This window comes from Uloborus diversus, chromosome 1 (genome assembly GCF_026930045.1).
Source record: "Uloborus diversus isolate 005 chromosome 1, Udiv.v.3.1, whole genome shotgun sequence".
Classification (NCBI taxonomy): Eukaryota; Metazoa; Arthropoda; class Arachnida; order Araneae; family Uloboridae; genus Uloborus; species Uloborus diversus.
This window is the reverse complement of record NC_072731.1, coordinates 121,730,208-121,757,544: the sequence shown is the minus strand read 5'-3', so window position 1 is coordinate 121,757,544 and position 27,337 is coordinate 121,730,208. Positions and strand designations below refer to the sequence as shown.

Sequence of the window (27,337 nt, the reverse complement as noted above, 5' to 3'; positions counted from 1 at the left end):
TTACAGACACACAAACTAAATTAATGAAATAAAATATAAACAAAAAAAGATTGATAATTTGAATTAAAAATAAATCAGTAACCATAAATAAATTAAATCCCCCCTCCCCCCAAATGTAGGTGGCGCAAGTTGCGCGCTATGCCCCCTCCCCCTGTGGGCACACCTGGTGATAGTTATGCATTAGTTTTTTAATTCTTTTAATGTATAAATGTTCCTTATTGTTTACATATGCAATTTTTTTTAGGTCTAGTTTATTGGAAAATCTTTCAGTTTTGTGTGATATAGCTACAGGAAAATATCCTGGTTCTTTAGAAAGGTTCAAATTGACAGAATGTTCCAGTGAACTAACCATTGACAGATGTAAGTCAAAAGTTTACTATTACAGTTAAGTTAAAAGGTAACAGTTAAAGTACTTAACAAACTCTGTTTGTAATCTTTCTAAAAATTAAAAACATTAATTAAAATAAATATTTAATGTTATTTCTGCTAAGATTCAATAATACATTAATTATAATATATATATATATATATATATATATGTGGTGCCGACTCTGGTACACCCTGGTACACTTGCACAGCCCTTCATACATTTTAGCTTTCTTGTATGTAAAACTCGCCAAGAGATGACGACGTAGAGTCCGGCGACAAAACGAACAGCGCCAAGGGCGGTAAAACTTTTTTGATTAGTGATTTACTTTGATGAGACGAAAGACGTAAGACGTGGTGTAAAGACGAGCAGCAAGACGGCTGCACTTCTGCATTGTAATCATTTTTGTAAAAATTAGTTATGTGTAGTTTAGTTATCATTAAATGTTTAGTAGCTAAAATGATGTCATCAATGAGTGGTTTTATAAGTGAATACCAGCATTTTCATAGTTATTACCAGTAGCTCGGCTGTCCCCCAAAAAATTCAGAAGTGGGATCTTGGATCGATATGAGGAACGCCTACAATAAAATTCTTTTGGATTATAATGTTTGCAAGTGTGATTAACCGGAAAACTAATTGATACTGTTTCCGAAAAAAAAAAAGAGAGAAAGAACTGAGTGAAATGTGACTGTGCCTTGTGAACTATCTTAAATTCTCTGTTGGATAATCTGATTTCAAGCATCCGGAAAAGGGGTGAGTGAATTTATTTTCTTCAAATATGCAGTTGAAAGAGATTAAAAACATTGACTTTGCGCTCAGAAACTTTAAGCGAGAAAAAATAGTGCTTCTCCACCGTTTTATATTTTCTAATAAAGGGGATAATTCCAATAGAAAGCGCTTAAGAAATTTTACGGGATTTGAATACAACCCAGAATCAGATGAATTCAAAAATAAATTAAAAGACATTGAGAAAAATTTTTCTCTTAACGAAATAATAACTATTGCAAATTTTTTGAACATTCCCTTGGAAGGAAATAAATCTGAGTTGGCAAAAAACATTCTCTCCTTTCTGACAGATATTACTGCGCTGTCAAAGCTTGACGAACAACATCCCCAGTCAGAAGATGACTCATTCTCGGATCATCAGCAGTCCGGTCAGAACGAGGAAGTTATTAGTGACGATTTATCTGCTGGAATTGAAAACAAAGTAGCACCGCCGCCTGTAATTAATTATTCTGATCCAGGCAATGTTTTGGCTACGAGCTATCTTTTACATTATTCTGATATTGAACACTCCCTGCCGAAATTTAATGCAGAACCGCATGAGAACATTTCTTCTTGGGTAGAAACTTTTGAAAGTGTTTCTAAGTTATTTAACCTTACTGAAGTTCAAAAATTTATTTTTGCTAAACGCTGTTTTGGAGGAAATGCCGCATTATTTATCAACACCGAACAAAATATTAATTCTTATGAAAAATTAAAGAAAGCGCTAATCAGCGAATATTCCACACAAGTTAATTCGGCTTCGCTTCATAGTTTAATGAGCGAGCGTAAAATGCGACATTCTGAGACTACGCAAGAATATTTTTTAAAAATGAAACAATTGGCTCTTTCTGGACGTATTGATGACATATCTCTTATCAGTTATGTAATAAAGGGAATTCAAGATAAACCGGAAAATAAAACAATTCTTTATGGATCGCGCGATATAAATGATTTTAAAGAAAAACTCAAAGTATACGAAGTAATGAAAAATGATTTGGCCAGAAATGAGAAACCTTTCGACAGAACCAAGCAAAAAATGTCAAATGATGATCGCTTAAAAAAGAGTGGGTATACTTCCAATTTCAAAAGATATTTAAACAATAAAAATAAGATACACTATGAACAAAATAATGAGAAGACGCGATATAACACCAACAAGGAAAACTACAGAGAAAAAATTTGTTACAACTGCGGTTTGAAAAACCACATTTCAAAAAATTGTGTACACAAGGATAAGGGGCTTAAATGTTTTCAGTGCGAAAATTTTGGGCACAAAGCTTCTAATTGCCCTAATAAGAAACCAGACGTTGCTCATTTAAATGTTCCAAAGAAGAAAAATTTAAATAAAGAAGTAAAAATTGGTAACTCAGTGGTAAAAAATGCTATTGTCGATTCAGGGTCACAAGCCACATTAATCCGGGAATCGATTTTCAAAAAATTGAATTCTCTTGGTGAGCGATTTCAATTACTTCCTTTAAATACTGTTTTGTCAGGATTCGGTAAATGTCAAGTAAAACCAGTTGGAGTTTTTGAGAGTGATATTCAAATTGACAATTTTAAATGTAAAGCAGATGTAGTTGTGGTGAATAACGAAATAATGGCTTGCGATGTAATTATCGGACTAAATGTTTTGATGCAAGGAATAACAATAATTGATGATAATGGTGTTACGATTCAAGTTAAACCCAAAGATGCAGAACATTATGATGTTTTATCTGTCTTGCCAATTAATGTATGTGTTGAAGAAGTTGAAATGAATATTTCCCCTGATATTCCTCTTGATTTAAGATCTAAAGTAAAGACATTGATTTCCAACTATGTGCCTCAAAAAATTAAAACCACTAATGTTGAGTTAAAAATTTTGGTAAAAAATGACGTACCTATATCTCATCATCCCCGTAGGTTGGCATTCTCAGAAAAAATGATCGTCGAAGCTCAGGTTGCCGAATGGTTAAAAGAAGGTGTAGTGGAACCCAGTTCCTCTGAGTATTGCAGTCCAGTGGTTATTGTAAAAAAGAAAGATGGGACACCGCGCGTATGCATTGATTATAGAAAACTAAATAAGGTTATAGTAAAAGATCGATTTCCCCTTCCACTAATTGAAGATATTTTGGAGAGACTGCAGGGCTCCAATATTTTTAGTACTATTGACCTCAAAAATGCTTTTTTTCATGTAAATGTAAGTGAAGAGAGCAGAAGATATACGTCATTTGTAACGCATGAAGGACAATACCAATTTCGCCAAGTCCCTTTCGGATTATGTAACTCTCCGGCGATCTTTACAAGATATATTAACACTATTTTTCGAGAATTAATTAATAAGGGTATTGTTTTGCCTTATATGGATGATATAATCATTTTGTCTTCCTCTCCCGAAGAAGGTATTGAACGCCTTGAACTGGTCTTAAAAACTGCAAGCGAATACGGACTTGAAGTAAATTTTAAGAAGTCCCATTTTTTGAAAAAACGTATTGATTTTTTAGGACATGTAATCGAGGGTGGAAATATTTTCCCATCTACTTTAAAAACTAAAGCAGTTCTTAATTTTCCAGAGCCGACTAATTTGAAAAAGGTTCAAAGCTTTTTAGGTTTAACAGGATATTTTAGGAAGTTTATCCCGAAATATTCCATAATAGCTAGGCCGTTAAGTGATCTCTTGAAAAAGGATCGAAAATTTCATTTTGGAGTCGAAGAAAAACATGCGTTCAACCAATTAAAAATGTTGTTAGCTGACACACCTGTTTTGGGAATCTACAACCCTAAATTTGAGACTGAACTTCATACGGACGCTAGCCTAGAAGGGTATTCTGCAATTTTAATGCAAAAACCACCGAATGAAAAGAATTTTCATCCAACCTATTTCATGAGTAGAAAAACGACTGATGCCGAAAAGAAATATTCTAGTTATGAACTTGAGGCCCTAGCTGTCATCGAAGGGATAAAGAAGTTCCGTGTTTACCTTTTGGGTATCCATTTCAAAATTGTAACCGATTGCGCCGCGTTTGAGAAAACATTGTCAAAACGAGACTTATGTACCCGTGTAGCTCGTTGGGCTTTGTTACTACAGGAATTTAATTATGACATTGAACATCGTCCCGGAAGCAAGATGCCACATGTTGACGCTCTCAGCCGCTCCCCTATCGACGTGTTTTGCATTTCAGTCGATAATTTGTTGCCACAGCTGAAATCAGCTCAAGATAAAGATACTGAAATTAAAACTATTAAGGAATTACTTAAAATTTCAGATTATGAAGATTATTGTGATAGAAATGGAATATTATATAAATTTGTTGAAGGTAAAGAATTAGTGGTTGTGCCAGAGAATATGCAAACAGAGATAATAAGAAATGCGCACGAGAAAAGTCACTCAGGTATCAAGTATACTGAAAAGGAAATAGAAGACTATTATTTTATCCCAAAACTAAGACAGAAAATAGAAAAAATAATAGGAAATTGTGTCCATTGTATACTTCTGAACCATAAAAAGGGAAAAAAAGAAGGTCTTTTGTATCCATTGCATAAAGAAGACGTCCCACTGAAAACGTATCATGTTGACCACATTGGACCCTTAGAGAGTACTAACAAAAATTACAAACACATTTTTGTTGTAGTTGACGCCTTTACTAAGTTTGTATGGATCTACCCAACAAAAACAACGACGTCTGCTGAAACCATAGCCAAATTAGAGCTTCAAAAGACTGTATTTGGAAACCCTTCACAAATAATCTCGGATAAAGGACCAGCATTTACTTCTAGCGAATTTGCTGATTACTGCGCAAAAGAGGGCATTAATCATCATTTTATAACGACAGGATTACCAAGAGCAAATGGCCAAGTCGAACGAATTAATCAAACAATTATTGCAATTCTTTCTAAATTGTCCTTGGAAAACCCTGTTCAATGGTACAAGCACACGAATAAACTGCAACAAGCCATTAACTCAACATATCAAAGAAGCATAGATAAAACTCCATTTGAATTACTTTTTGGAACGAAGATGAAGGTTGCAGGACTTGAAAAGCTGAAAGAAATGATTGAAGTTGAATTTCAAGCCAGTTTTGAAGCCCAAAGAGAAGATATGAGAAAACATGCGAAGGAACAAATTTTTAAAATTCAGGAAGAAAACAAGAAGACATACAATTTACGAAGGAAAAAACCGAAGCCTTACGAAGTTAACGATTTGGTCGCCATCAAAAGAACGCAATTTGGACCTCACCTAAAACTTAAACCGAAGTACCTAGGCCCGTACAGAATAACGAAGGTGAAAGGAGGAAATACGTTTGATGTCATCAAAGCAGGAACTCACGAAGGACCAAACTGCACATCAACATGCGCAGAATTCCTTAAACCATGGAACAACTTTTCGGAATGTTAATTAAAAAAAAAAAAAACAGATTAAAAGAAGCAAAGAAGTGTAAAAAATAGAAGAAAAGAACACCGACTTTTTGTAACCAACTGTCCATACTTTCAATTTGAAGACGAAAAACTTTTGCAACCAATTTAATTTTAGTTTAATTGTTGTTTTGTTTTTGTTTTTTTTGCTTACTATATTTTCAGGTTCGCCTGGAGGTCCAGGCGAGTGCAGGACGGCCGAACTTGTGGTGCCGACTCTGGTACACCCTGGTACACTTGCACAGCCCTTCATACATTTTAGCTTTCTTGTATGTAAAACTCGCCAAGAGATGACGACGTAGAGTCCGGCGACAAAACGAACAGCGCCAAGGGCGGTAAAACTTTTTTGATTAGTGATTTACTTTGATGAGACGAAAGACGTAAGACGTGGTGTAAAGACGAGCAGCAAGACGGCTGCACTTCTGCATTGTAATCATTTTTGTAAATATTAGTTATGTGTAGTTTAGTTATCATTAAATGTTTAGTAGCTAAAATGATGTCATCAATGAGTGGTTTTATAAGTGAATACCAGCATTTTCATAGTTATTACCAGTAGCTCGGCTGTCCCACATATATATATATATATATATATATATATATATATATATATATATCAATGAAAATAAGAATGTTGCATATAGTTTTATTTGTGTTTTAATCCTTGCCTCACTTCATTTCTGTGAATTGTTTAAGCTCAAGCTCCTCATTTATGTGCACAGAAAACTTGGCATAGTAAGTGATTCACATGATGAGCAAACAAAAGTTTAAAAAAAAATGTTTAACAGGCAATGTTTTGCATTATGAATGACATGCACAAATGGAAAGATTTGCAAGGTATATGCATAAAATGTCAGTCTGTCCCATGGGTGCAAGACCTTCCGTCTCAGGACGCATTTCCGTCTTGGACAAAATTTCCGAGACGGAGGTCGGGACGGAAAGAAATTCAATGACTTTCTTTCAGTTTTTACTTAAAAAAGAAAAATTGAGTGTTAGCAAAATATGCTGTAATATTACTGGACTGTTCTATGACCACGAATTGACATTGACATTCTCTTGATTTTCCGCCATGGGCTTATTTTGTTTGCAATGTGCTTTTGGAGGAGTGTCTTTTAGACTCATGCCGTTTGACTTTTTTTAGGTACAGCTCTGTTATTTCCAACTCACTGCATTGCAGACTGCGGAGTTAGTTTCTATTCTCCCTGAATTTTCGAAATGATCGTCTCTAATTGAAAATGTAGCCTTTTTTCTTGCTATTTTCGATCATCCTTTTTTTTTTTCATTTTTCGGGTTTTTTTTTTCTTTTTACAAACTTTACAAGCATAAATGAAAATTATGTGCGCTCTTAAAATGTCTTAGAGTTGAGTCTGAATCAGCGATTGAGAGCGATTATTGCCGTTTTAAAACACCGATGGGCAACCGTTTCTGCATTTTTGACAAAGACTTGAAGAATCATTAAATTCCAATGTCATTCAATCTTACACTCGCTAGAATGGAAGTATGGGGGAGGGGAGATTAAAGAAACCAGAAAAATAAAAGCAGCACAAGTTTGCGCAAAAATGCTGCTCTTGCAAAGAGGGTAAGTCCGCAAATTAACCCACGATACTGATGTCTTAAAAAGTTTATATCTTGAACAGTCTAAGAGGGGGGGGGGGGCTACTAAAGGGCTCCAGTATAAAATATCGAAAACTGAATTGAAAACCATTTTTGAAGCTAGGAGTGGCCCGGGATTTATCCTCTGCAAACTCTTAAAAATTTAAAAGTCAAAAATGTTTAGGATGTCTTTAATGATGTAAAAGTGGGGGGAGGGAGGTTTAAAAAAAAATCAAAAACTTGAATCTTAAAAACACTAATTTAGGCAATCTTTGGTGAATTGATGAGAGATGGTTTTGGTGTTCTAACATGAAAAATGTTTTGTAGCTGATGTATTAAAAACTATTTGAGGCTGTACTTAAGAGAAAGGGAATTTGGGACCTTCTCCCGAAAAGTGTTTGTAATTGAAGTCTTAAAATTTTTAGGCTGTCTTTGGCAACGTCAAGAGGGGTGAGAGGCTGCTCTTTAGGCGAAATTCCGAAATTTGAGTCTTAAAAGCGCAACTTTAGACGGTTTTGGGGTTCGGGGCCCCCTTCCCCAAAAAATATTCAAAGCTGAAGTAGTCAGAACTTAGCATTGGGTAATGTTTGGAGGACTTAAGAACAGGGAATTCGAAGGCTTTCTCTCAATAAATTTTAGAACTTAATTTCTTAAAACTTCGGTGATGAAGAGAACCGCAAATTTAAGTCAAATTTAGTGAACTTGGGGGAATGAGGACTGGGGGGGGGGGGGCTCTCTCCCTCATAAAATTTCGTCATGCTGAAGTATTGAAATACTATTTTGGCTATTTTGAGAGAGTTAAGAGTTAGGAAACTTGGGGGGGGGGGGTCTTTCTCGAAACATTTTCGAAATTGAAGTCTTAAAACTTTGGGTTGTCTTTGGCGATGTGGGGAGGGGAGTTGCTCTTTTAATAGAAAAATTAATCTTAAACACAAACTTACACTACCTTTAGTAAACACAATGAGAGATGGGGGGGGGGGATTTCGCCGCTCAGCCCAAAATATTTCCGTTTCTGAAATTTTAAGAGCTCTGTTTTGGGCTATCTGTAGATGACTTAAGGGGGAAGGGTGTAGGAAGCTTCTTTCAAAAAGTTTCCGAAATTAAAGTACTAAAACTTTTTGGCGGTCATAAATCATGTTTATAGGTAAGAAAGGTACTATTCCTAGAAAAAAATTTAGAAACTGAAGCCTCGAAAATTCAACTTGAGGGCATTTGTGTTGAACTCAGAGGAAGAGGGGTTTGGGAGTTCTCTTCCAAAAACTTTTTGATGCTGAAATATTTAAAAGGCTATTTTAGGCTACATTTGGGTACCTAAAGAAGGATGTGATTCTGAGGCCCTGTCTGGGGTAAGGATTCAGTTCCCCTGTTTCTTTTTTTAATTAATAAGCATTGGAAAGTGTACCTCATTTAAAAAATATATCTATTTCACTGAAGCGGTTTTTTTATTGCTAATTTCTCCACCTTTTTCTCCTTCCACCTTTTCCACCTAAGAATTCTTTTTCAAATGAAAACTGTGTGGGGGAATGGTGCCAATTCATTACCATTAGTCGCCCATACCCTTCCCCCACCTTTCCTTCTTTTCTGGTTTATTGGCGCTACCTTGGGTAGACTTTCCGATCAAAACTGATTCATGTTGTAAAAGTGAAAATCTTATGTCCCAAGCGATTTTATTGCTGCAATAAAAATGATTACGATCGGCAAAAAACTAATCGCGAGGAGCTGCGAACGGTGTTACCCCTAGCATTATCCAACATCATCTAAAATTGCATTTTTGGAACTTCAATTTCGAAATATTGTCGAAGGAATGTTCATGAACTCCATCCCTTCGATAATGCATCCAAAAGCCGAAAAACGTTATGAAAGATTTAGTACAATTTCGTTTTTAAAGCTTCAATTATGGGAGAGCCCATAGCACCCCCCCCCCCTCTTTCTCTAATATTTTTGAAGGTCGCCCAATATTGTGATTTTGGGACTATCAACTTGAAATAATTGATGTAAAAGTCCCTGAACTTTACCAAAATGGCCTACCATTGCGTTTTTTGGACTTCAATTTTAAAAAAAAGTCTGGGGAAGAGCCCCCAGACCCCCGTTATTGGCGGTTTTTAGGAGTTTGGAATTACGATATCAAAACGCTGAAATATTACAATTTAACGGCTTAAAATTCAAATCAAACACATTTTCAAAAACTGACATTGTTAAAATCTACAACATTTATGCACATAAATGTTTCTTAAGCACGCATGTGGAGGGGGGAGGGGCTGAAAATATTTTCCGTCTTGAACACGTCACCAAACTTGCACCCATGGTCTGTCCACATTCTGTCCATCAATTTGTGTTTGCATTTGTTGAAAAAATGTGCTACAGTAGCAGGAAGAAAAAATCTCTGCAAAACTGAAACTTAAAATCATTGGGAAGCTTGAATGTAAGCAGTACTGACTTAGCGTATGAGTACAGCTGGTCTGCATCAACAATTTGCACTACTGAAAAAAAAACTGGAATAAGTTTGATTCCAGCATAGTAGTTCCATTGATATTTCAAAGGATGTCACAAGAATTTCTATGCAATAGCCATGTCTTCTTGATGATGTTGAAAAGTTGCATCTCCTGTAGATGAGTAAGAAAATGCAAGTCAGCAGTGTCAACAATTTTTTAAAAATGAAGTCAATAAAGAAATTTGAGGATCTTTACTACTCCACACTTGGGGTTTAAAACATTTAAATTCAAAACAAACATCTAAATAGGTCATGTAGAAAGTAGTTGTAAGATTTGCTAATTACATTTAATGTTCAGTTGCCCAAATCATTATTTTCTGTAGAAAAAAAATGCTCACAGAATTTTAATGAATGATGCATCGAACTGATATAAGGTGGATTTTTGTTTTTAAAATTGTTAAATCTTCAAAAAGTTTTGTAGCTATGACTGAAATATCAGTTTGTGTCAGTGCCAGTAATCTAAATGTAAAGTAGCTGTATTGCCCCACTCCATTTATACTGGTCAGCAGAAGAATAACACTCCTATAGGGAAATAAATGATGAAATTTTATGTGAGGTCAGTCACAGTGAGCAAACAGTAGAGGGTTCATTTGAACTTTAACTAAAGGGGAAAATCTGAACATCTTCAAAAATTCACTTTTTTTCCAATGTAATGCAAGTCACACTTCCATTTTCAGGACACATTCATCTGATAGCATGTGTCCTGAAAAAAGTTGTATAAAATAGTTATTTAACTACTTAAGCACAATCTAAAAACATTTACATGCTGACCAAATCTACTGTTTTTTTTTTATGTTAGTTCATATTTTTAGGCTGTCCCCCATTTTCAGCTTATGATTTTCTTCTGCTTTTTAATAATAATAATAAAAAAAATACCTGAAGTTATTTAAAAAAAAAAAAAAAAAAACTGCTACAAAGCCATCAAGAGATTGAACAAAACTGAAAATGATATAACTTGTAAAAAATTATCCCAAATTGGATTTTTCTTTTCGTTATTTTTTAATTTGCCCAAAAGTTCCAACGACCATGTAAAAACTAACATGGCCACATTAAAATACAATTTTAGAGTTATTTTATGCATTAGAAAATTTCTTGTTTCTCTTTTTCAAACATCTCAAAAAAATTCAATCTTTTTTTGCATCTGTCTTTGAAATTGATTTTTCTTTTTTCACTTTCAATTTTTATTAAGTATTGTTTGAACAATAGTGAATACTTTATTTTTATCTTTTCCTTTAAACCATGATTCAAAAATGTGCAATTGAAATTCTGTTAACTTTTCAATGACAGTTTAGTTAAAAAATATTTTCAATATAAAAATTTGCCATTTTCTCTCTTGCTTTCTGATGTAAAATTCTACTATTTTTCAAAGTAAATTCTGCTTTTTATGATTCTTTAAAAAAGGACAGGTGTAACAATTAATTACACATTCAAATCAATTATACTGCTCTAGAATTTTTTTTAGTGTCATAATAATTTTCCCACATTGATCTCTGTCATATATGGAACTAGTCTTGCAAAATTTTTACTATGCTTATTAGCAGCTTTTTAAACCATGAAAAATGTTGGTAGTCAGTTTTTTTTTTTTTTTGCTAACCTGCTCTATGATTTGTCTACCTGCTTCTTGTTAGTTTCATGTTCACTACTATGCTCATCTGTTACCTACTGACATTTAACTTTTAGACAAGGTTGTTGTTTTTCTAGAAAATTTTTCTTTCTTTTTTTCTTTTAGAAGCATTGTTTTGCATGTAACTAGAAGTTGAAAATTTTTGTTCAGTAAAATTTAACCTATCTACAAGACCTTCCTATTCTATGGAAACTTGGTATATTTCATGTTATGGTATTTACAATATTCCATTTAAGTACTGATAAAGTTTTATTCTGTCATTGGATAGCCCTTGATTTTTGTGTTAGAGTGGAAAAGGGTAATGAAACATGTATGCAAATCTTGATGTAATCGGAAAACTACGAAACTGTAAAGTCTGTTCAAAAATTTTTCCTAACATTTTTTCCCACATAGTGCATAATTAAGAGTTAGCAGAATGTTCTTGGCATAATGAAATACAAAAAAGAGATATGGATGCCTCACTAACCAAATCAATTAACTCCATAAAACAAAAGGTGGAAAAAAGTTATGAAGAAGATGGTGTTATCCGTAGGAGTGAATAGGACCTTGTGTTACATTTTCTGCCATCACATGGTCAGAAATGTATTGAACTAAAACTTTAATATAAGTTCATGTGCTAAGCATAGATTAAGCACTATTAAAGCAGAAATGATGATATTTTTAAAAAGTGGAGTTAATCGATTTGGCAACTGAGGCATCCATATCTGCAGTTTTATTTGCATAAATAAATATTACTATGATTCAAGTTTTATTCAGCTTGATAAAAAATTTAAAGTGAGAGTACGAATACCTTATCTGTCGTGCATCTAAGACTATTTTCCCAATGGAAGCAAGGTGTTTTTTTTTTTTGCTAAAAGCTTTCTGAGGTGTATAACAGTGGCAAACGAGCTGATGTGTGCATCACATGACTTTCGTTTACTCCAATTTTATGTCATTTTCCCATTATTGGCAATTTTAATGTGATTCAATAGTTTACTCTCTAAATTTCACCACCAGTGGCCAAATTGAAACCAGATTTAAAAAATTAAAAAAAAAACCACCAAATTTGTCACCAAGTTGGCGACTAAAAGACTGGTGATATATCGCCAAGTGTCCGCCAAATTATAACACCACTTGAGTATCCATGAAAATTAACAATGATTTCCCCCCAGAAAGGGGCAAAAGACCCTTTTTAGAAACGCCCAAATGCAACCAAAAAGAGAGGTGCACAACTAGACCCAACTAGGAGTCTAGGTCAGGGCCCGATCAAGACAAACTGGTGCCCAGGTCCTGAATAAAAATTGGTGCCCCCTCCCCATGAGAAAATCAGCACAATTTCAAAGTCAATGTTTTATACTGGAAACCTAATACACTAGAAACCTACATATTACTACAGAAACCTGGGATTTGAATACCAAACACCTGATGGTCACCATATTAATCATAGTTGAAATTGCCTTACCTTAAGGTGAAAATAAATTAAAAAACCATTTAAAACTGCAAAAATAGCAAAAAAAAAAAAAACTAATTCTGACATTAAGCTTTAAAAAGGCTTCTTTCTGGCAAAACAGAGGCAAATGTGTCGATCACATCATCGAAATCTAATTTTGATGTCACAGAATTTTCAATGGTCAATAAGAAAAACGCCTGTAAATTATCCTGAGAAATGCAGCTTCTCAAACGATTTCAAAGCTGAAAAGGAACGTTCACTTCAACATAAAAAAAGGAAGGAATTAAGTTAGTTTAGGCTATTTTAGTGCCCCTAAATTTGTGGTGCCCAGGTTCATGGACCCGCCGGACCGTGCGTTAATCAGGCCCTGGTCTAGGTACTAAATTTCAACTTTCTAGGACATATTGTTCTTGAGTTATGCGACACACATACATACATATGTACATACAGATGTCACGAGAAAAGTCGTTGTCATTAACTCAGGGAATGTCAAAATGGATATTTCGGGTGTTTATACGTTCCTAGGCACTTATCCGCGTGTGGTTGGGTTGGAAAAAACTCAGCATTAATTTGGGGGTGAGCAAAATGGAAATTAAGGCCAAATTTTGAGTGAAATTTTTTCTGCGAATACAATACTTCCTTTTTGTAACAGGAAGTAAAAAGTATCTCCTTGCCATCATTTCTTATAAATAGTGATAGAAAAATACAAATAAATACCAATCTGAAAATTATGACCTACAAGCTGTTAATAATAATAATAAGTGTATTTTTAGGGTTTCAATATAAAATTCCTCATAGAAGCTTCCTCATAGTTTCCAAAATTTTCAATGTCTTCAGATAATTGTAGTACATCCCACTATCACCTCTGCCTTATTTATTTAAAAGTCATAAAAGGGATTTTTTCTTCTATCAATACTTTAGCATGGTGATAACTTAAACATTGTTTTATGTCAAATTGACCTAGATCGTAGTTCTAGTGTTAATTAAATGTCTTTTATTGTTTAGGTGGAGATCAAGTAATTTTTCAGTTGCCATGTGAGATTGCAATGACCTCCACTTCACCTTTGAAGAGGTTTTCTTCCAAAGATGAAGTCAATGAAACAGTAAATTTAGAAGTTCCCAGTATTTACCCTATCAAACCAACTTTAGATCTGGAGCAGTTAGAACAGTCTTCATTGGAAAGGAGTGGAGGTTGGTGTTATTTATTTTCTTAAATTACACTATATATCTTCGCTTTCTTTTTTTTTTCATACTTATGTTTTTTTAACGTTTTTAAACACTATTAATTGAAGATTATTTGCTGTAGGAAAAAATGGATAAATTTAAATTAAGATGTTGCACCCTGGCAAGGGAAGTAACACAACTCAAAATTTGGGAAAAATGTACTAGCTATTGGTTTAAAAGTTAAGTTTAATGCTCTTACTTGCCACAAGACTTGTACAAAGTTAGCTTACATGACTGGTGCGTTGCACTGTAAAATCAATATACAGTGAAACTTCGATAAGTCGAACTTCGATGAGTCGAAAACTTCGACAAGCCGAAGTGGTTATTAATTCCCGTCCAACTGAACGGAGAATGCATGTTAATTATTTTCGATAAACCGAATTTCATTGAGTCGAAATATTCGATGAGCCGAATTTTCCCTCCTGGCCTTGTCAAATTTTCAATGCTAATGTAACTCTATAAGTCGAAATCGTTTTTTTTCTTCTAGTATGAACAAAAAGAAAAAAGCTGGCGCCACTGCATTGCATCAAAAGGCGTCTAGACCAAGTAGATCTAATAAATAGGAATTCGATATTTTGTAGGTAACCTTGTAAATGTTTTATCTTTTTTTTTCCTAAAGGTATTGTTTGCTTCATTTTTTTTTTCTTAAAAAGAAAAGCCTGCACAGGGGGAAACCAAAGCTCTGACTTTGCGGAGCCCGGGACAGAAAAAAAAATAGAGAAAGGGGGGGGGCGGTACATTTAGGACTGAAATATCCACTTTTGGGGAAAAAAGGTCGGGCGGGGACTGTTGTCTCGACAGAAGGGATTCTTTCTCGAATTAGCGTTTTGTTCTACAAAGCTGTAAGGTCGTTCTAAATTTGCTGTTTTTCTTTATGTGTTAAAGAAAGCGTGTGATTGAGGGGCTGTCTCGCTTACCCCTCAAAGTTTAGAACTTAAAAAAATGGCTAAGAGAAAACTTAAAATTTTAAATTTGCAAGAAAAAGTTGAGCTGATCAAAGAAGTCGATTTAGGCATAGCAAAAAAGAAGGACATTGCATTGAAATTTGGTGTGCCTCCAAGTATGCTTTCAATAATTTTAAAAAACCGAAATGTCTAGCTCCAAGCGGTTGCTGACGAAAAATTTAATGCAAAAAGAAAACGCCTTAAGGATGGAAGGTATCCAGAGCTTGAAGAGGCCTTAGTAAAGTGGATGCTAGTAGCGAGAGAGAAAAATGTTCCATTATCTGGACCAATCATACGTGAAAAAGCAGAAACTTTCGCAAAAAATATCGGCATTTCAAATTTTGAAGCTAGCGCAGGTTGGCTAGACAAATTTAAAACTCGACACAACATTGTGTACCGAACCATTTGTGGCGAAAGTGCAGTAGTGGATGAAAAAATTTGCGAAGAATGGAAAGAAAAAGTATTAAAAACTATTCTAATGGAGTACAATGAAAATGATATTTTTAATGCAGATGAGACGGGACTTTTTTTCAAATGTCTCCCTGACAAAACTTTTACTATAAAAGGTGACACATGTTCGGGTGGAAAGCGGAGCAAAGAACGCATAACTGTTATGGTAGCAAGCAATATGTCAGGCACGGAGAAGCTGCCTTTGCTTGTTATCGGTAAGGCTAAGAAGCCGAGAGCTTTAACAGCATCAAGTCTTTGCCAGTCGATTACACAAGCAATAGTAAAGCCTGGATGTCTTCAGAGGTGTTCAATTCTTGGCTTAAAAAAATAGATAATAAATTTATCTCAGCTGGAAGAAAAATTGTAATGTTTATTGATAATTGCCCTGCACATCCCAAGGCAGCGGCAAATAACTTAACTGCAATTAAATTGGAATTTCTTCCTCCAAACACAACTTCTATCATGCAGCCTATGGATCAGGGCATCATAAAAAATTTAAAGGTTCACTACAGAAAACGTGTTGTATTAAAAATTCTACAGTGTCTGGAAGAGAATTCGGTTCCTTGCATTACTCTGCTCGACAGTCTCCGGGAACTGCAGAAAGCATGGAGTGATGTTACACAACAGACAATTGTTAACTGTTTTAAAAAGGCTGGTTTTGTAAAAGATACATCTTGTTTGGAGCTAGATAATGAATACGAAGAAGACGAAAATATGGACGATATAAATTTTCAAAGTGAGTGGAATGTTTTACAAAATAAAATGAACATTCCTACTGACAGAGATTTTATGTATTTTGTGTCAGTTGATGACGGAGTTTTAGTGACTGAATACCCGACAGATGAAGAAATTTTATTAAGCATAACGGAAAAAAGCGAAAAAGATTCTGGTGATGAAGAGGTAGAAGTATTTGAGCCAGTGATAAAATTACCTTCGATTCAAGATGCAAAACGAGCAGCAGATATATTGCGCGTTTTTGTAGAATCGCGTCCGAATGTTCCAGACTCTCTCTTTGACGCATTAAAAGTATCCGAAGATTATTTAGTGAAAGAACAAATATCCGCGCAAAAGCAATGTTTGATTACAGATTTTTTTAAAAAATGATACCTATGTCTTTTTTGGTAAGTTAAAAAGTTGTTCATTATGCATACAAATTTAAATTGTTTTTCAACCTACATAAATTCTTTAATTTTTACAATTATATGTTAATTATGTCATGTATGTCTATAGTATCACTGGTACATTATTTTATCACTTTTTTGAGCATGTTATAAATTTTTTGAGTTTTAGTTGTATCATTTTCTTTTCCTTCTATAGTTTTGGTTTTGTTTTCAATTAGTCGAATTTTCGATAACTCGAATTTTTTCGCGTTCCCTGCAACTTCGAGTTATCGAAGTTTCACTGTAATCAATAATGACACATCATTACTATTTCATAATTTAGCAGAAAATTTTTTCAAACTTTAAGTCGGATTATTAATTTGGTCGACAAAAACTAACGAGTAAACATCACATTATAAATGTTTTGCACATAATATATTTGAGACTAAATCATTTAAAACTACTATTGTGTAAAACTTTGATTTTCTCCAATGCTGTTATTTTAACTTAAGCTAATTTAAATTGGCTTATTTTATATGCATTTTAATAAATATTTTGTTTTTAAATTTGACTTTTGTTGTTGTTAAATTATTAGTTTGAATTAATAAGTTTGTTTTAAGTGTCAAAAATCCCTTTCTAAAGTATAACTTCATTCTGATCACAATAATATATTTTTTACTAACTTTTAAATTTGAAAAGAATCAGAACACTTGCATGGGTGCGATTTATGTTTGCTATATTCCCTGTATAGAAAATTTTCAAATCATATCCCACTTTTTCAAAATTACAAAACGTTTCTGAAATGTCATGTGTATGCCATTTATATCATTTGTCAGAAATAATGTCTAACTGCATGTGGTAACCCTTAAAAATGCCATTTAGACCGGCTTCTAAACCACAAATTTCTGCTCTAAAATGAATTTAACCTGCTTTGAAACTGCTCTAGAAATGGATTTTTGGTTTTCCACCTTTGCAAGTGGTATATTGTCCCAATTTTAAGAAGTTAATTTGAAAGCTTATTATAAAAGTTCAGGGTTGAAAAACAAATTTGACGATCAAACATATTTGAAAAGTAACACAATGATAATGTACAACATATTGACAAGTGCACATTTTTTATGCCTACGAAAAAGCATGAAACATTTGTGACACTTTATCCATTACTAGAAAACATGTTATTTGATTTTCTTGATGTAATATCTCTGAGGAGATCACAAGATGCAAGATGAAATCTGTACCTCAGAGCTAGAAGGACATGTCTAAAAATTGCGATTTTCTGTTTATTAGTGCATTGCAGGCCCGTTTCCAGATTTTCATAAAGGAAGGGGTTTTAAGGCCTCTAAATCTTTACCTGAGGGGAAGAGGGTGTTCAATCTCTCACAAAACTTTAAATTTTATGTAAAATTGCCAATCTCAGTGTGGCATTTCTATTCCTTTAAGGACTGCTGTGCCCCCCCCCCCCCCCCCAAATGATAATTCTGGCTGCACAAGTGACCACAGTATACCTTCATTTTAAAGTTTCTTTTTAAACTAACCTTTTTTTTTTGTCTTATTAATCAAATCTGTTTACTATGCGATGGATTGCAATTAATATTAGAAATTGTCCCATGATTCTTTTGTAATGCAGCTTGTATATCAGGTTTTACATTTCGAAATGATGCTTAATACTCTCTAAAAAGAAAGAGCTTATTGCAGATGCAAGTTACATTACGAAGCATAATCACTAATGCATCTTTATGGCTAGCAGCAACATATGCCAAATCCATCATAACCTTAAGCAATGTTAACGCAATTAAGGCTTTGAATTGAGCTATTCTTCCACCATCATTTTCCCAAAATATTATTCCAGTCGGTAAAGCTCTAACAGTCATAAATTGCAGAAAAGCTTCAAAGAAAAATTTCCTTTTTTTAAGGATGCGCTGCACACAAACTTTCACATTAAAATAAAAGTCAAATGTACATCTTCTCCTATTTAGTTTATTATTTTTGCCCCAATGGGAGAGGTTTAACCCCTAAAACCCTCCCTTTGGACACTGCTCTGGTGCATTGTGTGTAGAAGCCTATTCCGCATCGAGCCACATAAACGTAATTCTTTTTAAAAATCTTTTTAAAAAATTTACCACGGTTAAAAGAACATGCGTCCCATCCTTTGCATGCACCAGAAAAAAGTTTTTCTTCTCTACTGTGAAATTATCATAATCTGACTTACGTTCCTCTGACTCTGAGGTACAGATTTTATGTATCCAGCGTACATTGCAAAAAAGTACAGTAGTTGAGGCAACCTAACCTATGTACTGTTAGGCAGTTCAGAACATAGGCAACTGGTGCACTAAAAAAGTGGGGAGTCATAGGAGAGGTGGGGGAGGGCAACATTCATAACGCTGATTTTTTTGGGGGAGAAGCAGGCTGTATTGTAATTTAAGGCCACTATTGGTGAAATAACTTTCATTGAAAACTTTGGGACATGGCCTCAAACATCAGGGCAGATGTCCACAGTAGATTTCCTCTTTCCAACTCATAGCTCCATTTTAATTTCACTGAAATAATGTAACATCAGGAAACTATAAACTATAAGTCAATTTTTCTTTCTTTAAACACCTAAATCAATCAACACTATCATTTTTTGAACTGGGGTGGCAGTTGCACCTCACTTCCCTGTGCTGACCGTCTGTGTTTTAGAGCCTACGCAAGGCTGCCAGGTCAGTTTTGCCCCAACTATAAGAATGCTTGTACTATACTAGAACAAGAATACTACTATAAGAAAACAATTACGTGATGTTAATTTCTCATTCTTTGGTTTTGCTTTATACTTTATGTTTAGCTGAGCATTTTAGGAAGATTTATTTTGTTATTAAATAGTTTTTGTATCATTTTAGTGCCAATTGTTTTAGACAGTGATCATCTTCATACTTTGTTCCTTGGTCAAAAGTCCTTTGGATATTGGAATCCAAGACAAATGCTTGCTAAAGCTATCGGAACTTGTTTTGCATATACTGCCTCAGTAGCTCAAGATAAATATGGGGTATGTAGTGCATTGACCACTTTAAAAAAGTTTCTCTTTTTCAGGTGCTATGTACAGTATAGTTATCTTTTGAAGAGCTTTTTTACTTACTAAAATATAATACTTGTATAAAATTTGTATTAATTCAGTTCAAATTTTAGTTTTTAAGTAGGAGTATACTTAGTATAAAACTGCATTTACAGCCTAGTGTGTAAAATTATCTTGACTTGATTGTGAAAATAGACCATTTTCATCTACATGTACAAAAAATTTTATTAGATATTTACATCAGACTGTTGATTAACTGAGGTAGTGGTTGGATAAGCTAATATCCCTGATAATCCAGTTTTTGCAAATTTTGATTAAACATTTTTTTGAAACTGATGTAAAATTGTACAATTGGGTATTCACTAATACAAAAGGAGAATTAAACAAAAGAATTATTTTTAAAAGTAAGAAAAAGTGTCTATGTTTACTACTACATAATAGAAATTTACAGTTTTATGGTTTTGCAACTATCACGAAGTATTGTCCGTTTTTCAGTAGAAGGCACTTCTCCACGCTTCCTCAAACGCAGAGTTCTATTTTACGCGAAGGTGATCAGTACACAGCCCACGAGCTTCTAAAGGAGACTACCAAACAGCCTTGATTTGTCCATGCGTTTTAATGTACAAAAAAGTGTTAATGACTTTTACATCACTTGCTTCACTTGTCTGTTGTCATTTTAGTTATTCTTACATTTTAAAAACTGCTGCTTTTACAACAAAATGCTATGATCCGAATATACCTTCTGCCGAAAACAGCAAAATAGAATCATCGGATACTACATGACCAGGGATGAGTCAAATGATTCTTGTGAAAAACGGAAAATACTAGTAATTTATACGAGAGTTCTTAAATTAGTTGCTAAAACAAGTGGAACGTAAATCGCAAAAATGTTCTGAAAAATTTCATATTTTTAATCATAAAAAAATTCAAAAATTTGAATATGCAAATGTAATCAAGTACCAAAACAGAAAAAAGTTACTGGCTGTAAACAATAAACTCTGCAATCTCAGATCCGATTGCTTCCCAACCATTCTGCTATGTGCAAAGACAAGTGTTTGTAAGCATTAGGCATTGATGGATCCTCAATTTTCTTAAAGCTCAAATACAAATAGCCGGTTCGAAAATAGGGTTGATGCACCACAAATTTATAATTAGCTAAAATTCTCAGAATAAGTTCTTGAATATGTGCAAAAGGAATCTTAAAGTCCCTTTAGCTCCCATGTGAGCTTCTATCCAAAATGGCGCAAGATCAAAGATGGCCACCTGGTACATTTTTTTTCCCTTATATCTAATTAAAAAATGAAGATTTTTCAGTTCTGGAAAAACCTGTAGGTTCTAGAAGTAATATTGTTTCTATACATAATCTAAAATAACCAATAAAATATTTCAAACATTTGTTTTGACACCAAAAACTGAAATTTCTGTGTAATATGCTGCAGAACACATAAGCTACTAAAATGAATTACTTTTTGGGGAATTTTTTAAGAAATATATTCATTCATGTCTTAGTCATTAGTTTTAATTCTTTGATTTTGAAAAGTACTACATACTCCGTTTGAAGTGATACTTGTGTTTTACTGACATTTTCCCATAAAAAGCTATAAATATATATAATCTGCAAGTAGTGTTTTTTGTCTGAAATGCAAAATTTTCCTTTTGAAAAATTCATTGCTGATCTGCTTAGCTCTTTGAAACTACTATAAATCATAAAATGGTTCCAAATTCCTTTTTTGATATTAAGTGAGAATTAAAAAAAGGAAGCAGTTACAAGTAAGGATGAAAATTCGTCAAAAAATGGTTCAAAACTTTTTTTTTTATGAAAAAGATCATCGTTATCTCAAATTCTTATTTTTTTGCATTTTAGGTTGCAAAAAGTAAGTTAAGAATGAATTTTCAAAAGTATATTTCCATATAATTATGTGACAATGGAAAAAAATGTCTGTGAAAAATTTCTGCCTTCAACTTTTGGAAGTTAAACTTTGATATAAAAAAAGGGTTATTATTTTAGATATTAGTATTCTGCTCAGTCTTCCACAGCTTTTCGCCAGGATTGCAGCTGTTGTCAAATAAAACAATAATTTACGAGATCATCTCAAATATGAATTTGCCCCTTAACTTCCCTCGCTTTTTGATCGGGTTTCTCTAAGAAAGGATAAAAATCAAGTGTGGCAGCTGTCATTAAATTGGTAGAGCCTTCTGTTAAGCCACCACCAATCTATTTGTGCACTATTGAAGAAGGATTTCTTATGCACATGTTGGCATGGGAATGGGAAGTGACAGACAATGCCTCAAATATGTCAGGTTTCTTCAGAAAAACATGTCTTAATGTGAGGCTTTGGTTTTTAATGGATACACTGTTTCATTACCAACTAACATTGTGAAGAAACAAAGTAGGGCAAAGCCAAAAATGTCTGAGACCATTGCTTTTTGAAGAAAATGCAGTGGCAACGACTAAATACGCGTAGACTAACTTTTGCAGAATTCTAAGAACAAATTAAGATTAATTCAAATTATGATGGAATACTTCCGATTAGAAGGAACCACTATTGTACAGCTGGATAGGGACGCCTATGTATTAATTTTCTCAACTGCAATCAAAACATGCCAGAAAAGCCACAGATCAGTCGCAGTAACAGGTACTTGCAAAAATATGCTCTCAATTCTAATTTAAAGAAGAATGTGTGCACTGTACTTTTTACCCTAAAACCAATTTAGTACAAAGAAAAATGTTTCAATATATTGAAAGTACAAGAAACCTTGGGTCCATTGACGGATCCTTTTCCTTTTTCCCCATGCAGCCACAGAATGTGACTCCACATCAGATATATTCAAAAAATGTAAAACTTGAGCTTTAAAGTTGCTACAGGAAAATCTCAAACTGCTTTCTCTGATCTCACAGCTCAGTAGTTTCCAGCTTGATCTATCCGAAAAGGTTACCTAGATTGCGGAAGTGTTGCTGAAACACCTTTTTGGTGGGAGTAACTCTTAATTCTCTAGACCTCTAATGATACAACCGCTATAATGATTAAGTAACCCAAACTCCTTCTTCAAAATTTAAAACCTGGGAACTCTTCCACCCACAAAGCTTCATAGCATCCATTTTGTGTTTATCCAAAAGTTCAGCAGTGGCTTAAGAAAAACATGAATCCAATTAAATGGGGATCTGTTATGAAAGAAGGTGGACTGTTCATAACGCTTTTGTCGCTTCCCGAGGAATCTGCATTTAATGTTTTAAGACTACAAATAAACAGTAATTATGTGAGACGGATCTAGCTGCCAATAAAAACGTTGGCCTTTAATGTTCCAAGTTTTGCATGCATTTTTTAGGTGAAATATATAAAAATTCAGTTTTTGTGCACAGTTTTGAAGATGAGGATGATGATATTGAACGATGAAGTTTTTTTTTCTAGATTTTTACTAACATTACTATCTCATCTTTATATATTTTGAATGTTTTTCAAAACGATAATATGTGTCAGTTTTTACAGTACTAAATGAATGATATTCTGCAATTTTTTGAAAATTATGTATAAAGTCACTTTTTTCCCCTTATATTCTCATTCCAAAGCTAGAAATAGCAAGATTTCTTTCAGAAATGGAATAAAAGCTACTTGGTTATTCAATAAATGGAAATATATCATTCATTTTGCAGTTAATATTTTGAAAATGATAAAATGGAAATATAATTCAATAAATGGAATATATCAATCATTTTGCAGTTAATATTTTGAAAAGAATACCATAAAAAATTTAATTTATTTTAGAAGCTTATTTGTTCTGCTGCATATTACATAAAAAAATAGAAATTTTACCTTTTTGTGCCCAAACCATTGTTTGAACTTTTTTATTGGTTATTTTAGGGTAAATATCGAAACAGTATTACTTTTACAGCATACAGGTTTCTTTAGAACTAAAAAAAAACTTCATTTTTGACCGAGTTACAAGAAAAACAAAAAGTACTAGGCGGCCATCTTTGATCCACCATTTTGGATGGAAGCTCACATGGGAACTTAGGGGACTTTTTAAGATTTACTCTACATGCCATAAGGAATTGAAAATATTTCTTAATTATAAACTTGTGGTGCAAAAAATCCTAAATTTACTGGGCTAAAATGTTTGATTTTAAAGTAGTGAGTTGCAAAAAAAAAAAAAAAGTACGTGATGAAGTTTCTTTTCACCATAGTTCATTTGCAAAGCAAAATAATGTAGACGCATGCGCGCACCGCCGTGTCCGTATACATACGCTGACGTACGGATACATTCACCACAGAGTTGCAGGTCGTCCGATAATCGTAAAGTTCTTACTCTTTGCTTCTAATTTGTTTTAAATTGATATTGATGTTATTTATTTATAACTAGATAGTATATACACCCGTGCGTAAGGTGGATATATTCGTTACTGTGCATATGCATTCGCTGCGGACATGCGCATCTCGTGATCATCGTTCAAGTTCTTACTCTTCAATTGTAGTTTGTTGAAAACTGATATTATTTAATTAATTTGTAAAAATTATAGATAGTCTGTACGCAAGCGTGGAAGGCAGATATGTTCTCTGCTGTGTGAATACATTCGCTGTGGGAACGCTCATCTCGCGATAATTGTTCAGGTTCTACTTCTTTACTTTTAATTTGTTTAAAATTAATATTGCTTATGTAGTACATTGTAATCATAGCTGGATGCGGATAATATAGACGGACACAGATACATTCGCTGCTGTAAGAAAATATTTGGCACTGTACTGCGCAGATACATTCATTGCAGACATGCGCAGTTCGCCATAATTGCGAGTAATGTTCTAGTTTTCCACCTATCCTTTTTTCCTTCAATTAAAAGATTACTAAAATGTTAATCCTTCCTTCTATTCATCAAGTGGTGATAACTGAGCAATTCTTTTCATGTGGTTTGGCATCGTAAAATTTAAAAAAAAATACCGTATTTGCCGTCCCGTCGTAAGCGCTGCGCTTTAAGTTTAACAATGTGAAGGAAAAGTTGTTTCTGTTAGATGTTTTTTTTTTGAAGATATCTGGAACGCAATTTAAACAGATTAAATATTTCAAAAAAAAAAAAAAAATAGTTTCCTAACTAATTACCCCCAAATTCGACAACCACAGACTTAGCCAAATTTCACATCGCTGCCAAAAATTTTGACATCATGAAAAAACATTGAGCGATTGCCTATATGGAAGTTTTGAAAAGTTATGAACTTTCTTTGAAATAATTACAGGTTAAATTTCACCACATTAGTCCAAAAAACAATGCTTAAAGCAGGAGATTCGGACTTTACCACGAAATAAAAGTTATGCAAACCTTCTCGATCTTTGCTCTTTTTTTTAAATATTTTTCCGTTTTTAGCTCAACTCTTTGTCTAAAAACTGAAGAAATGAAACACATTCCTCCATAATTTGATATTATCTGCTCATTAATTGAAGGACTTAAATTACAGTAGTAGCTAAACTGTGCGAAAAAGGTGGGACACGCCCGATCATGAATTCATCAATTTTTTGCATAGTTGCAAAGCTGTAAGAAATTCAAAAGGAAAATTTTGTTATTTTTTTAAAATTCAAAACACATTTCTGATAATTTCGAAGCAAGTTACTTACATTTTATTATTTTCCTACTTTTCAAAATAGTTTATTTTCTGTAAAATTTTGTAAACTGTCAGAAAAACATCGTATGCGCCGCACCTGCTGTATCTGCCGCATCTGTTACTTATAAACTTTTTTCCTTGTAAATGCCGCTGCGCTTACATCCAAAAATACGGTATAGGTTTTGGAATCCTTGTGTGCATTAGGCTATTAAGGGACCAAAAGCAGATGGGAGACTTGCTCCAAGTCGTATCTCTCATCTTCATAAATAACACTTTGGCTACTAGATTTATTGCACTTATTTTTGTTTCCTCTCTCTACAGAGCATTTCCAAGAGAAGCAGCAATGCATACCTGAGCACTTACAAAAATTTATTAAAATTAGTCTACCTAACACGCGATACCTTGCGCTGATACTTTATATTTTTATCTGATTCTGTTCATGTGATAATAATAATTAACCAGCAATTAGTCTAAAAAGGAACTTTTCACAAATGTTGCAAGGTTGATTAACATGGTATCTTTTTTGTATTGCTATTTTATTTGGAAGAAAAAAAGTCTGTAAACAGTGAATCAGACCAAAACTGGCTATTTAGGGGGGGGGGGGGCAGGGCATTCTTTTTTTGTAGCTGTCGCAATAGTTTCAATTTATGGACTTTTCTTCGTTCTAGTAAATAAATATAATTATTATATAATTTCATTTTTTATAAATACAGTTGGTTCTCTGTTTAACAACTTTCAAGGGATCATAAAAAATTGTCCTTAAGCAGAAAGAGTTCTTAAATAGAATGATTTTAACACTATAGTGGACCATCTGGAACCGTGAAAGCCGTCGTTAAATAGAGAAAGTCGTAAACTAGAGCTTCATTAAACAGAAAATCAACTGTATTTCCTTTTAATGAAAATGTGCCTTCTTAAAAAGGCATTGTGCCACTTTTTATAATGTGTCCTGCATGCTCTTTGTGAGAGGTTTCAGTATCTTATTCTTTTAACTGATTTAGTATATATGCACCAATCCAGAAGGGGGGGGGAACACTGGGGTCATGCTATACCCCCCTTAAGTGATCAAAAGTGGCCCAGCATTTTGTGTACTTCAAAAACCCCTGTTTGTGGCCAAATATTGATTTTCGACACCCCCCCCCCCCCACCCTTTAGACAATGACACCCTTCGAAATTAGAAGCTGAATCTGCTCTTGTGAGTACAGCATGAATTTATGAGAAAATTAAATTGATTAACAAATTATATTAATCATTGTAACCAAACTTAATTGCAGTAAACGATGGTGTAGGAATGTTAGGCTTTCTGCATTTTCAGGTTGGAGCTTATCACGTTTTGGTTCATAAACATTCCCTGTTTCTGAAAATGGATGTTCACTACAAATATAAAGATAAATAATGAACAAACATAAACCAAATTACCCATTTACTATATATTAGTTTGCTTCTGCTTTAGGAATGACTTATTTTTTATTTTAAATTAATAATTGCATTCAATTATATTTAATGTACATTAATTAAGGATGTTAAGTGGAAATGTATTTATACTTTATACAAAAGGCAAGATTAAGAATTATTTTCTATTTTAAATTGGCATAAAAGAAAAATTCAAATAGTACTGTTAAAATTAAAATTAAAATAGTACTGTTATGAGTCAAATATTCTGTATTTATTATATTCCATTGATCTTTTATTGACTTGGCTGTAGACAATATCCAAAATTAACTAAATAATGATTTTTATTTGTAGTTGGATGTCAAGGTGCTACCAGAACCAATAATGGTTCAGTGCATGTACTTGGACATTAAAACGTTCAACTTCTTAACTTATCAACTCAACACTCTGGAGCTTGCAGATAACAATGGCATCAAAAACCAAGTGTGGGTGGACGAACCAGCAGACTTATATGAAAGTGTTTCGCAAGATTCCCTAGTTACCAACTATAATCCAGCCGTTTTTCCAAAGATGCTAGCCTTGCATATGAATGGCTTGCATCCATAGAGTGTAATTGCTGATCAGTTATGTGAATAAAATAATGACTGTATTTGAATTATGGTTTTGATCATTCTGAAAATGTTGTAAAAGTTCAAGACTTTTCAGCTAAAATTATTATTTATTTATTTTTTTATCCCACGCATTGTTAAAATCTAGACTTATGGGAAGCGAGCTTTTAGTATTTCTCTGATAAATTAAGACTGCAAGTACTGGGAGCATGTGACAATGTTTTAAAAAGTTCTAAAAATTCCAGTTTAAGTTACAAAACTAAAATATATTTTCGGTTAATTTATGAAATATTTTATTCGGTAAGGACAAGTAATTTTCAGTATAAT

General features: G+C 33.6%; 1 protein-coding gene across 1 annotated transcript in view; it reads left to right on the top strand.

Annotated features, from left to right (window-relative positions):
* Positions 1-27,043, top strand: part of LOC129220931 (39S ribosomal protein L37, mitochondrial-like) — a 40,890-nt gene extending 13,847 nt beyond the window's left edge. The window contains exons 5-8 of the mRNA XM_054855370.1: positions 245-360; positions 13,664-13,849; positions 19,253-19,398; positions 26,757-27,043. Coding sequence (XP_054711345.1) covers positions 245-360; positions 13,664-13,849; positions 19,253-19,398; positions 26,757-27,008 — 700 coding nt within the window. The 3' untranslated portion in view covers positions 27,009-27,043. The remainder of the gene's footprint in view (positions 1-244; positions 361-13,663; positions 13,850-19,252; positions 19,399-26,756) is intronic.
* The last annotated feature ends 294 nt before the right edge of the window (positions 27,044-27,337 follow it).